Source organism: Hipposideros armiger, unplaced genomic scaffold (assembly GCF_001890085.2).
Source record: "Hipposideros armiger isolate ML-2016 unplaced genomic scaffold, ASM189008v1 scaffold_301, whole genome shotgun sequence".
Lineage (NCBI taxonomy): Eukaryota > Metazoa > Chordata > Mammalia > Chiroptera > Hipposideridae > Hipposideros > Hipposideros armiger.
The window spans coordinates 583,037-597,422 of NW_017731651.1; the positions used below are offsets into that span (position 1 = coordinate 583,037).

Below are 14,386 nucleotides of genomic sequence, written 5' to 3' on the forward strand. Positions count from 1 at the left end.
TTTGGGGGGTTGGGGGGTGGGAGCTTGATGTTCTTTCGGGAGTGCACATTACAATCTCCACTTGAATTGATGTGGTAAACAAAAGAAAACAAACCACAATGAAGCTGTGTTCCCTAAGGAGGTAATGGTTTATATTTCACTGAAAATATCAGTTACTGTTCTTTCACATATAATTTTCTACATTACTTGTGTAACTACTGTTGTACACTATAAAAGAACCTGTTTTCATATTTCTAGTTTTCTTTAGAAATAACTGTAACCAGAATATTTCTCACATTTACGGTTTAGAAAAATCCTCACTTAATCTGAAAGGAAAAAAAGTGTACTTCTTTTATTCCAAGACTAATGGCTTCACAGAAGAAAACTTAATATCCAGTAGTTGTTACATAAACACATATTTATATACAGAGATTTATAAAATATTGCCCAGCCACTAAATAAAGATCAAAGGAGGTTAGCAGTAGGGGAGATCTATTTCCTATCGTAATTTTTTTTAAAAGTTAAGACAAAAGGGATAGAATATGTGTATGTTTGTAGGTGTTAAGAGAATAGGAAAATACAAGCAACTTGACAAGACTAAGTTTATTCTAAGTATAATTTTTATTAATAAAAAGATTAACCATGACCATATGAGTGGCTGGGCTTAGTCTGCTACACCAAAGAAATTAAAAATTGATACTTGAGAATATTGTTACAATAATTTATAATAGCATTCCTTTATAGAGGCATTTTAATTTTAGCAATGTTTCTCTTAAATATAAAAAACTAACCCTTAGTGTCACCGATGAGAATCATCACAGTTACCGCTCAATCAAAAAAGAATTTCCAAGAGCTGTTTGGTGGTGTTATTTCAAGGCCTACACCCCAACTTAAGGGAAACAATCTCCCAAAAAGACCTAGAAAATCGCCTGATCAGAGACCGAGTATCGGTGTTTGATACTTGTGGCAGGGGAATAGCCCACTTCCAAGTGAAGTGTGAAGAATAAATAACACAAATTGCGAATGCACCCAAGGTCCCCAAATAAATTAGTAAAAGTGCCATTATTTGAAGAATTATCAGACATATAATCAATGTGTTTAAACACAAATTCAAATTTTTTAAGTTCAAAAGATACAGTAATTTTATTACATAAAATTTCTCCTGTGTGCTAAAAATGTTAAGTTACAAGACATAATATTTATATAAGTGTAGAGGGAATTACGGTTGAATTGCTTAATCATTTTTCACTGATGAGAATAGAACAACAGGTAGTGGACATATAGGAAGCACTCAGAGTCCTCTAAAATTCAAGGTCGTTATATTACTGCTCAAGCAAAGCATACTACCATTCTCTAATAATATAAATGCCTACTCAATTTATCTTTTAAAAATAAAGTCCATTTGTTCTCCATTAAAGCTTCTTCTGCAAGACTGACAAAGGTACATTCTACCTATATAAAATAGGGGTACTCTTCATCTTTGGATAAGGTATCACCACTTAGGGAAATGTAGTCATATACAGATTACTAAATTTTTATTTGAGGCAGCTGTTGGAGTCCATTAAGCACTTTTCGAACACTGTACCTTTAAAGTTTGTCTTTAATATTAATAGCTTTGGAAAACCAAAAATAGAGAAAAAACATCTATGGCAAAGTACATTTCATTCAGATTTGATAGTAATAAAATACAAAAAAAAATATTTAGTGCAGTGTCAATTTTATCTATGTAAATCACTTGAGGATAGTTTTATGATTTATGATTGAATGACAAAAAAAGTTTTAACTTGTTAAAAAAGTCTTTTAAGTCTTAGTATTTAGTAAGGCAAAAATGAAATTAAGTACTGTAAAAAGTCTTTAAAAATGAAGCTCTACAAATTTGGTTCCCATTTACAACAATTTCATTAACAGATACCGAGTTAAGTGTAGATACAATGTATCCAATACCCTTATAACTATAGTTAAAAAACAAAAAAAAAAACCCAAAACTCTAGTAGCATTTATAGATTGTGAACTCCTTAGTAATACCAATATATATTCAAAACATGTCCATACAGAACCCTTTCCTTCTCCATGTAAAAGAACACTTGTTAAAAATAATTAACAAAAAATACCAATAAAACAATGGAAACTCATTTCATTTCACTGCGCTCAAAGTTATGACACAAAATATTGGCTTTAAGAGGTAGATTAAAAAGAAAAAGAAAACCAGATTCTCCATTCTTTGTCACTTTTATTCAGTAGTAGTTTTTTTTCCTTATTTTCAGTGCCAGACACGGCAAGGAGTGATTACAGCCAACTGTTATTAAAACATTCGTTCTCAACATACACCCCCTTTACCACTGACCCCAAACTGACTCATTTTGTGTGCTTTCGTTCTTTCTTTTTTTAATATACCACCACCAAGACTGGGTGGAGGGGGCAAGGGTAAGAGAGATGAGGGGAGGAAGAGTCCAGGAGGCCAGAAGAGGAGGAATGCTACAAGCCACAGTAAGAATGAGCTGTATTTAATTTAAAAAAGGGGGGGAGGGGTGTACCCCACAAATGATACAGTAATGAGGATACACAATTAAATCCCATAAGCATGACTGAAGGCTTTCACTGTGTTTGACGTCATCACAATGGAAGGCATAAAAAGTGGAGTAAATCAATGTTGATACAGTCCAATCTAGTCCATTAGGCAAGATGGTGCAAGAAGTCATTTAAATTAAAAGTGCCCTACCCTTACCTAAATGGCTAGCAGACATGGAGAACACACAGTGACGAATCCACAGAGCTTTCTCCATGTAGCTATAAAAAATGTGTTGTCGAATGGCACATTGTCAAACACTGGAAAGGGGCGCCACAATGGACCTCTCTCTTTTTTAGGTACGAATGCTAGATTCAACTATCTCAACTAAGCAGGAAGTGGGCTCTTCTGCTAGGAATGCCAACCCTAATTCACTTTGTCTTGAAATATATACAGATTGTTTGTAGTAGCTACAGCAATGATATTTTCCTTGGGGTGCCAGGCTGTATGAAGTATTTTCTTGTTGAAGTCTAGGCTGTCAACACTTATTTCATCCTTCTTTCTCTTGCCACTTGCACAGACTTTGCGTGGCTTCAGAACAGTGCGAGGTTTATTGTTTTCCCGTGACGCTTCTAGGGTTATGTCTCGCTTTGTGTTCCTGTCAAACATTCTGAAGAAATTATTGTAAGATCCAGTCATGACAACACTGTAAAGACAGACAGAGCACTCAGTCAAATAAGGGAACAAGAGTTTGTTTTCAGTAAAATGGCTCAGTGATAAAACCTAGCCTAGTACTCTACCGGAAACAGCTACTTCAAGCACATTAGCAGTTAGGGTGAGGGCTGCTGATACCAAACCAGAAATATGGAACTAGTTAACATGGTTTTCTGTTAATGGCTCCTTTTCATGACTACCAAAACCATCACTGAGTTGAAAACATCCTCAAGTAAAGCTTCTTAGTGGTACTGAGTTATCTTTGTTTAATATTTTTGTAACTACAGACAGTGCACGATCAACCAGACCGGCCAACTTCTTTCTAGAAATACCAACCGTGGAACTCACAGGCTCTAAAACAAACAACAAAAGGGCACAGTACACATCTGTTCATAAGAAACCAATGCTTTATGATTTAAATTATAAGCTATTTAATTTGTTCCCAGGACACTGACTGGTTTGGATAATCACATCTTATGATGCTTACAGGAAATCTGCTTCTCAGAATATTAAGAAAGTAGCATATGCAATTTTTATGAACAGATAATCATTTTACCTGTAACACTACATTTTAAGCAAAAAATTTTGGACAAATATTTTTAATAGTACCAGTTTAAAGAGGTACCAATTTCTTACCACGCCCAAGACATGTTCTGTCAGTCCTACTTGCCATCCATCACTGCTCAACATTTACTAAGTATCCCAATAAGCAAGACTTCACGTATTTGAAGCTGTTAATAATTTGTAAAAAGTCTGGTGATACTCTTACTATGTCCTTCTCACATGGTTTAAATTATTGTTGTAAATAAAATTATAGGACACCAAGAAACTGTTTAAAGTAATGTTTGAAAACAACTCTTGTAAGTATTATACATTATACAGGCCATATATTTACAAATAGTTACCATCTATTCAGTAATGTCAATTCCCCCCAAAAACAACTGACGCATTTTAATCAAACTCAAGTTTGTGCATGTACTTAAAGGTAATAAAACTGTTATTTCTTTTTAAATGATTTATGTAACTTAGACTGGCATCCATGAATGTGTGAGGCAGGACACCCAGTCCATGGCTATTTGTAAATTTTAAAAAGTGCTGTTATGTCAGCATTTCTGTGGTGTTCTGTCAAAAATGTGTAACCTGAATCCAATCATGAGGAAACATTAGACAACGCTCAAATTAAGGAAATTTCTGTAAAATAAATGACCTGTGTTTTTCAAAAATGCCAAGGTCATGAAAGACGAGGAAAGAAGGAGGCACTGTTCCAGATTAATGGATACTAACGAGATACGACAACTAAATGCCACGTGTACTTTTGGATTGGATACTGAACCAAAATTTTTTTTCTTTGCTCGAGAGGACATAATTGAGAAATGGTGAATTTTTAATGGGATGTGTGGATTAGATGAAATAGTCCATCAATGGGCATTTTTCTGCTTTAGATGCTTGCACTGTCATTCTGTAGGACAGTGTCTTTTAGGAAATATTCTCATTAAAGAATTTTGGAGTAATGGGGGCATCCTGTTTGGAGTTTATTCCCATTGGTTAAAAAAAAAATTATGTGTATCTATTTGTGTGTGTATTCATGTAAGTAAAGAGCAGAGATCGACACAGCAACAGGAGGAACATGAGTAGAGGCTAAGTAAGAGTTGTATTACTCTTGTACTTTCTCTCTAAGTTTGAGATTATTTCAAAAAAATTTTTAAATGTTAAGGGAAATAACTTCTGATAATGGGACATAACTTAAAACTGGTAACAATATATTTAAACAATGTGAAGAAGAACTAGCTGTAGCAGTGCATCACCTCCTTTTATATCAGTATCTCCTTTCTCTTCAAATTTGCTAATTCTTCTTCCCCTTTTTTGCCCCCTCCTTGATGCCTTAGGTTTAGCAGTGGCATCAAAGGCAAAGCTTGCTTATTCCTACTCTAGGTGCATTGTGGCTAGCCTATACTGGGCCTCATGTTATAATCAGAGGAAAATAATGTAAAAACCCAGACAAAAGATAAATGATCTAAGTTCTATTACCCTCTATAACATGGAACACACCACAAAACCTAAATCTTATCAAGCTTCAGTGATAAAACTACTGTTGAATGAAGTACCTCAAATTACCTTGAATGAAAGTTTATGTTATTCCCAAGTCACATTTTCTTCTACGATTTTCTGTTTTATTAGAACACAATAAATATTGGCAACAAAAATTGAAAGATTAAGGCTTATTTATCCTTGGAAATAATGGTACAAATCTGATAACTTAATAAAAAGAAATCACACTATGGAAAAGCTGCAGATTACAAAAAGCCTTATTACTCATGGTAATAGGGTTAAAATAATATATAGCGACTATCACTTCTATGAAGTATTAATATAGTAGCTGAAAAAACTGGTGTGTAACATTCCAAATGAATTATCTACTGTCCAAATATTTCTAAAAAAAGTTGAACAGTAGAGTTAACAACTAAACTGAAATTTCACCATTTTAACTGTTGGCATGTGAAACGTGCTTGATCTGGGTCATAAAAGGGAAACATTTAAAGATATTTAAATCATAATTTATGATATCTAGAATTTTTTGTGTATTTTCACATTTACTAGTGAAATACAATGTTTAATTTTTATCTGCCAATACTGCTATAAGATTACTAAATTTATTTCAAGAAAACCCTGGGGAGGGAGGTATGGGGGATGAAGTTAAGATTTGCAATTTGTCTATCTAAAAAAAGTTTAACGTATTTTTAGTGAATATGGTAACCATACCAGGAGGAGTGATGAAATAGTAAATTTCGTTCCTCTAATAAAACATTTGAATGAGAAGTTGAAATTAAAATCAATTACCTATCAGATCCATTCCAACAACATTCAAATTTGTCAAATATGCAGTCATTTTCATACAGTGAACAAAGTTTACTTCTGAGGTATTCATGCACCTGGGGGAAAACATAACTATGTTACATATATTCTTACTTTACACTTCAAGAAAAACCAATTGAAATCAGGTAACTGCTTTAACAAGTCCCTATTTTTAAAGAAAAGGCATATATAGACATACACATATACCTCTGAATCCTATTAAAACTTGATTCCCTTAGTAATAATACAGGCATTTTATCCTTTTACAAACACAAGCCCCTCTTCCACGAACACAGATTTTCCTATTTACTGTACAACAGAGAAAAGTACCCTTCTGGGCATGGCACATATACTCTTTATAAGCTTAACTAAAATATTTAGGCCACAAATGTTTGAAAATGGCACAGATAAGAAACTAAATAAGAGCTCGCTCAAGAGTTTGAGCTCTGAGCAACAGCGGTTTGAGTCCAGCCCGAGCTGAGTAGCCGCTGAGCTGCCAACAGGTAGCAGGATGGCTCAGCTAAAAAAAAAAGAAAAAAAAAAAAAGAAACTAAAGAATATTATAGCAATATTTAAATATGCGGACACTGGCTTTCAGTCCATAAACTGATGATAGAAAACAATACTGTGCTTTTACTTCCATTTTCAATACTATTTTTTGAGCATAAATCACTGACGTGCATATTTTATGCACAGCATGACCACGCACTGGTTTGGTGAAAAATTATATGGCCACTCTAGGTATGCATCATTGAAAAATTTAATTATCATGTGACATTACTTACACAATATCAAAGACTAGTGAAATATACCTCTGTTTTTGGAAATATAATTCTGTATTTACCCACTATTATTTCACGAAGGAATAAACTAGAACATAAACAAATCTGGTATTTAGACCATATCCAGAGAAATGATATATTTCATTAATATTGTTAAATTACAAAGTATTTCTTGTGATCAGATGGGAAAAAAAGGAGTCTCTCACTATCCTTTTTTACTTACAGAGAACCTTAAAAAATGGGTGACAGAAAAGAGTAGGTACCAGCTAAATGCTTAGAACTTTCTATTCCTTATGAAGCAACCTAAAGTCCTGTAAGTGTCCATCAACTTTAAGTCTAGTGGAGTGATTCAGGCCACGTCTATATGACATTAAGTGAAAATGTGTTAACATGGAGGAATTGCAATTCACGTAGGATCAGCATTGAAAGTGAGCATGTAAGGCAAAAAAATCAGATCAAAATTACCCTTCAATCACACAGAGCTTAGCAAGATGCTTATACAAACTCCACAAAATAGCTGAATCAGCATATGCTACCTTTGAGTGTGACTCTAGTCTCAATCACTAACCTAATTCAGAAAAGGCAGAAAAGCTGCTATGAGATCAAGTTAGGTAAGTCACAACAATTCAGCCAAGTTTTAGACGGCATGTACAGGGCTTCTCATCAAACTATTTAAGAGTATGAAGTTATGGCTCAAATCAATTACTCTCAGTGGGAATGGGGGGTGGTGGTGAGAATCAGTGGGACACAAATCAGGATCTTGGCAGTTGTACGAATGTAATTTGAAAACAGAGCAGTATTATCTCTTTGCATTTGCTTCAGTGTAGCATATATTTGGACATTTCAAATACCATTAAGGAGAATCTTAAGTGGTTTATGTTTGTTAAAAGAGGATTACAAAGTTTGAGAAATACCGTTCTAATTTTACTGAGAACACAGAACATAAAAGTACCATTTGTGAATTCTGTATGTCAAGCATGTTCTACACTGTAACCGCCTAGGGCCTAACACAGGTTTCTGCGCCCCACCCCTTCCCGACTGTGCGCATCTTCATTCTCTTCTCTAGAAGAGAATATTAGGGATCAATGGTAGTGGTTGGCTGACAAGACATCAATCCAGAAGTGACATCCTACAACAGACAGGCAACTCCTAAAGCTGTCCGCTGGGCTTCCAAACCCTTCTCCGTTAGCTTCAGCCAAGAGTTATCAGCCGAAAGGCAGAATGCCAGTCCCTTGAACATTTTATGACCAAGTTAAGCTCTAGTTCAACTACGACTGCACATCCTCCTGCCTGGACACCTCTTTTCTCAATCCTCTCCACCCAGCCCTCCTCCCCCAGACCCTATAGAGTGTGCTCTTCTCTGCTCACTTTAAATATAAGTAGAAGGAAGAGAAAAAGCTATCAATATTGAACCAAACTGGTAGCAAAATCACACTTAAACTGCAAAAGTGAATAGACAAGATAACTTATAGAAGTCTATATACATCTAACATAAGGGAAAACAACACATTCATGGACCTCTGCAAGAAAAAGCTTAATGGTGAACAAACACTGTATTACACATAATACAAAATCCATCTCTGTAAACACTTGAACAGGGTATATGATCGACAGAAAAAAACTGTAAATACCTGGTATGTTTCAACAGGCCTGTTTTCCATATTTAAGTCCCAAATTTTGACTGACAAATAGTCTCTAGTCATCATATAGCGACCACTATGGCTGAATTTTACATCAGAAATAGAGGAGATGATTTCAGAAAAAAAAGACCTGTTACTGGGATCTTCAGGTTCTTCAAACACTAAAAACAAGCAAAACACACAAGCAAAAACATCAATCAATCTGTGTAATATTCCGGCTTGCACAAAGCATTTGCTGAAACCACTCACAAACTTCCTAAGAGGGAGCTAAAAATGACCACCTACTAAAGAACTTAGACACAACTCTCTGGCTGTAAGAAGATGGCTGTCCCTGAAAGTTTCTTAAGAGAATTCCGTAAACACTAAAACTGAGGCTGTAGAAGGAGGGAGTTCGCTTCCAGAGGCCCCTGGATCACTGAGCAGACCAGGCTCACCCAGGCCTCTGACTCCAGGGCACGGGGTGCAGGCTCTGCATACCCCTCACTGACTGCCTGTACTGACACCACAAGAAACACACCATCCTCACCACTCAAATTCATACCAGCATTTCATTTTTGAGTGGCCAGGTAAAATTAGTTTGATAATAGGCAGGTGCCAATTTTCATGAGTTTTAAAAATATTCAAAAACAGGAAGACAAGAATAACGTACCCCCTTAATTTTCTAACCCAGAGCTTTTCAAACTTTTTTTTTTTTAAGCCAAGGAAACCTCTTCTTAGGAGAAATCTTCCCAGGAAGCTCAAATCAGAAAGGGAGAGAGGGAGGGGAAAAAAAGAAAGTAACACTGGCTGAACTTGAATACAGGGTTGAAGAGCCTCACATCCAAGTTCCCAATGTTTAAAACTCCAGTAAAAATATATCCGCTGAGACACTGACAGGCTCCTGAGAAAGCCTTCTATATTCTTCCAAATAACCTACGATGTCTCACGTAGTCAGCAGCTGCCCTGGGCACACAAGTTTAAGACTTGTAAACCTATGTACATGTGGCTACGATGTCTGAGGCTAATTTCAGACAAAGAGAAAATACTATCATTTGAAAACAAAGAAGCAATGAACTTACATTTCGAATGCCTATCACAGAGGGCAGATGCCCTCATGTCACATAACCGAATAGTTCCTTTACTGCTGCTGTATACAAACGTGTTACAGCTGTTTGGGTGGAATTCTGCTGCTGTAATCACCTCTGTCAGCTCTTCCATATTGGCAGGCTTGATATCCACAATATCTGGATAGCATCTTATTAAGGAATTTCCACTTAGAAAAAAGGGCAAATGCAATCTTACATTTCTCAAATCTAAAATTCATTCATAGGCTGAAGCACAAGTATTACTATAATTCTCAATTGCATTCGAGTCCTTATGAGTATAATCCCAGAGGAATCAAAACTTTTATTTTAATGTTTAAAAAAAAATATTAGAAGAAAACATGGACAAATTTTAATTTTAAGTTTAGAGGTCTGTTTTTCTGAGTATAACACAAATCCCAGAAGTCATAAAGAAAAGACTGATGCATTTACCTTCCTAAATATTAAGAGAGCTTAGTGTACACAAACAATGGAGCTAATTTACTTAACATAAAAAGTGCTTTAAAAACAAAAATAATGAAAGCATGCAAATCTAATGAAAATATTAGAAAAGAAAAATACATAAATAGTTGATAAATATGAAAAATGCTTGTCTACTCATAATGAAAGAAATGCAAATCAAAACAAGAGGACTTATCACTAAGTAGACTGGTAAAGGTATAGGAAAACAGACTCTTTCATACACTGTTAAGTATGAATTACAGTGAAGTATTAATTTTTCAAATGCTATGTATTTGGAAAAACATATTAATAGCAGTAGTAATAGCTGCTAACATTTATCAAGAATTTTAGGAACATACTTAAAAAACAAATATATTTGTATACATCTCCATATGTATATATATGTTTATACATCAAATGCTTGTGCATGCACAGAAAATTTTCTGGAAGATAATATAAACAATAAAAATGGGGTTTGGAGATATATTGCTACTGACTTTATACAACACAAAAATGAAACCAAATGGATACTAAAACTCCTGTCTGTAATTTCCAGATGCCAAAGGTTAATCCGCAAATCATCTGCAGATAAATATGTTTCATAATCACTATTAATAGAAATTGAGTTGATGTGATATGTATGGGCATTGGCAAATATTCTCCGTGGACTGGCCTCGACCATTAGATCCATGGGCCTAAAGACTGGCACCTGTCAATAAGACACATGAAAAACAGTCAGTACAAAATGTTCATTGTTTACAATAGCACTTAAGGTTAGAACACTTCATTTCTAGTTTTTGAGGGAATATAAAACAATATAATATTACACAGATTTCATTTTAAAAAGCAACTGATGTTGACTCTTTAAAGTGTTGAAATGAGAAGAAAAATAAACAACTTGGACAAGTAATCTTCTTTTACAGATAGCAGCACTACTAGAATTTGTAGTTCTTCCTAGCTCCAATATTTTGCTTGAAAGACTTGCAAAGCTAATAGTGTTATGGTCTAAATTAAAGTAGCTAAAAAGGAAATTAGCCCAGAGTGTCTAATTCTTGGTATTTTTTACTGTACTGGAGGATTTGATCCATTTCAACTTTTTTGATCTCCAAAGAAAATTAATCTTGAAACTTAATTTTGTAGGAGCTGATATTCACACCACGAGAACAAGAGACTGTGTGGCACACTATGTAGCAAGCAGCCTTGTGTTGAGTCTTAGTTCTGCCCCTGGCCACAGAGAGACCTCTATGTAGGTCAAGGTCTATTAAAAATGGGAGTTTTTAGTGTCCTATCTAGTTACAGGATTGTTGGGAGGGGTCGGACTGTAATTATTCCTACTGAAGTTCTACTCAAGGTCGAGACTATATAATATGAGCACAGAACACTATCAAAATTAGAATCATTTTTTCTTATGTACTTACTCGTAGTGTAGTGACTGTAGTAGGATCTCTAAACCTTCCATCTTCCTCTTTCAAGTTATACCCTTCTGGTCTTTTGTCCCTTTCACTGATTTTCCATAATTTTATTGTTTTATCTGGGGAGACAATGAAGAAAGTCCTCAAAAAATGAGTAATACTCATAGAAGAAAGATATTTTAAGGTATAAACATGCCACCTCATATTTCACCTAAAAAAATAATAAAAATCCCCAAAATAAAAATCCTTTATCTGACTTAATAAAACAAATTTCCTATTACCAGGTAAATAAAAACACTGAATACATGCAAATACAGGACAGAAATTGCAAATTTATGTTAATGAAACCCATAAAATTCCATTTGATGTTAAAATCTAGTCACATCCAGGTCCTTATCTTTAAAAAATAAAGCTAAAGGGGAAAAAAATGTATGTGTATGTAAACATATACAAGTATGTCTGTACATACAAACATATACATATACAGAGGGTGCCAAAACATGTATGCACATTTTAATAAGGGAAAACTGTATTAAAATTGTAATACTCAATACAAACCGATAAAAGACGTATACAAGTCATGTTTGACTTCTGCAATTACAAGAGATGCTCAAAGTGGTTACCATCAGTGTCTAGACACTTCTGATTACGGCGAACTACTGCTTGAGCAACATTGACCAGTGTCCACTTGTATACATTTTTTTGGCACGCCCCCAATATATGTTCAATATTTAATTTTTAAAAGAGAACAACAAAGTTGGTTAAGATAGCCTAACTTATGGTAAGGAATATCTCTCTCTCTTGGTCCCACACTTCCTAGCCTGGATGCCTCTGTCTAAATCTATCTTTCCCCACTGTATTAGGGATAAGTAGGTTAACAGGGTCTGGAAAAAACTGACCAATTAAAAGCATACATCTCCAAGTCCTTCAAGACAAAATTCTGAGATATTAAGGATATATAAAATAGTATTTTAAAAACAAACTTTATTTTGGATTAAGTTAAAATGACAGCACAGAGTGCTTCCATGCTCTTTATCCAAGTTTCTTCTGATGTCAATGTATCATGCAACCTGGTACATTTATAAAACTAAGAAATTAACACTGTACATTATTAGTATTAACTAAACTGCAGACTGCACACAGATTTCCCAGGTTTTCTCCTAACTTCCCTTTTTCTGTTTCAGGATCCCATCCAGAATCCAAACAACACTGTATTTAGTTGTCAAGTCTCAGTCTCTCTCTCTTGAAAAATTTCTCAGACTGTCCTTATTTTTTATCATCCTGACAGTTCTGCGAAGCAGTGGTGAGGTATTTTGTAGAATGTCCTTCAAATGGGTACATATGCTGTTTTCTCAACCAGACTGGGATCTTGGGATTTTAGGAAGAGCACCAGAGGTGAAGTGAGGGTTTACGTGTTATCAACAGGGGGCGCTGATCTGCTGTGGAGGTTAGCTTTGATCACTTGGCTATGGCAGTATGTGCTAGTATCTCCACTGCAGTTACTATTTCCCTGCCTGCCACACTCTATTCTTCGGAAACGAGTAACTCAGTCCACACTTAAAGGGGAGAAGTTATACTCACCGCAGGGAGCACTATCCATCCACACAGTATTTGGAATTCTCCTATAAGAAGCATCACTTCTCCCACTTACTTTTGTTCATTCAATCCTTTATTTATATTGTCATGGATTTATGCATGTTGTTTTAATACTTTGTGTTATAATCCTAAATTTGCACTCATAGAAATATCATATTCTTAATGGTCTTTCATAAACAAATGGGCATAATACAATTTAAAAAAATAATATACAAAGTCACTTTAAAAACTGATATACAGGGCCGGCCGAGTGGCTCAGTTGGTTAAGAGTTGGCTTGGGAGTGTGAGCTCTGAGCAGTAGGGCCGCCGGTTCGGTTCCCACATGGGCCAGTGACACTGCACCCTCTACAGCTAAGATTGTGAACAACAGCTCGAGCTGGAGCTGGGCTGCCATGAGTGGTCAGCAGCCGGCGGGAGCTACCGTGAGCTGCTGTCCAATGACCGGTAACCGACTGCCTCAGCCAGGAAGAGCCCAATGATCATAATACCAATATGGGCCAGTGAAGCGGCGTCCTCCACAACTAGACTGAAGAACAGAAGGACAGCAACTTGTCTGTTCCACTTCCCCAATTCCCCATCACTGTTCCCCTCCTCCGATTCAAACAAAAAAACCAAAAACCAAAAACAAAACCAAAAAACTGTCATACATAGAGGTAGCAGTGAATGACTCCTCTAGTCCAGACACCCCTCTCTGCCTCGTAGAGAAGAGTATGCCAGCTGCCCCTGGGGATGCTCTCGGCAAAGATGAAGTGTAAACAAAGAATAATGGCTAACTCTGCTAACCTGTAATTTAATATTTCACCTAAACCCTATGAATCATGTTTCTAGTTATCTTGCAGTTAAGTAACATGCGTTTTCTATGTGCAATTTAATTTATATGTATTTAAGTTAGATAAAAATTATATACATTTAGAATATTTTACTTGTCCCCAAATCTATAATATAAATGAATTAAGCCTAAATTCTATATTTTGGGAAAATTATCATCTAAAGATTATGAGGACGACAAGCTCCCACCCCCACCCGCCACCCAACCCCCAAAACTGTCTTATGGCCTGTTCAAATTCATCCACTTTATTAAAGATCCAGATAAAGAAATTGCAATATATTTATTAAACTTGCACGAGATGAAATCAGTTTGTGGTTCCTAACAGTGTTATTGAAAGAAAATTCTTTTAAAAATTCATGAAAAATTGGGTAAATATTTTTTAAAACAAACTAAACTTCAAAAATTTTAAAGTGAGGGCCGGCCGAGTGGCGAGATGGTTAAGAGCTGGCTTGGGACGCCAAAGGGCCCCGGTTTGGATCCCACATATGCGGGCCAGTGACACTGCCCTCCACAGCTAAGATGCTGAACAACAGCTCAACCTGGAGCTGGGCT

At 35.6% G+C, this 14,386-nt stretch overlaps 1 protein-coding gene across 1 annotated transcript in view; it reads right to left on the reverse strand.

Annotated features, from left to right (window-relative positions):
* Positions 1-2,192: 2,192 nt before the first annotated feature.
* PPP2R2A (protein phosphatase 2 regulatory subunit Balpha) overlaps positions 2,193-14,386 on the reverse strand; it is a 74,258-nt gene continuing 62,064 nt past the window's right edge. Inside the window, exons 5-10 of the mRNA XM_019659559.1 lie at positions 11,416-11,528; positions 10,529-10,706; positions 9,533-9,697; positions 8,466-8,635; positions 6,038-6,129; positions 2,193-3,191 (exon numbers count right to left, since the gene is read on the reverse strand). Of these exons, the coding sequence (XP_019515104.1) occupies positions 2,912-3,191; positions 6,038-6,129; positions 8,466-8,635; positions 9,533-9,697; positions 10,529-10,706; positions 11,416-11,528 (998 nt within the window). The 3' untranslated portion in view covers positions 2,193-2,911. The remainder of the gene's footprint in view (positions 3,192-6,037; positions 6,130-8,465; positions 8,636-9,532; positions 9,698-10,528; positions 10,707-11,415; positions 11,529-14,386) is intronic.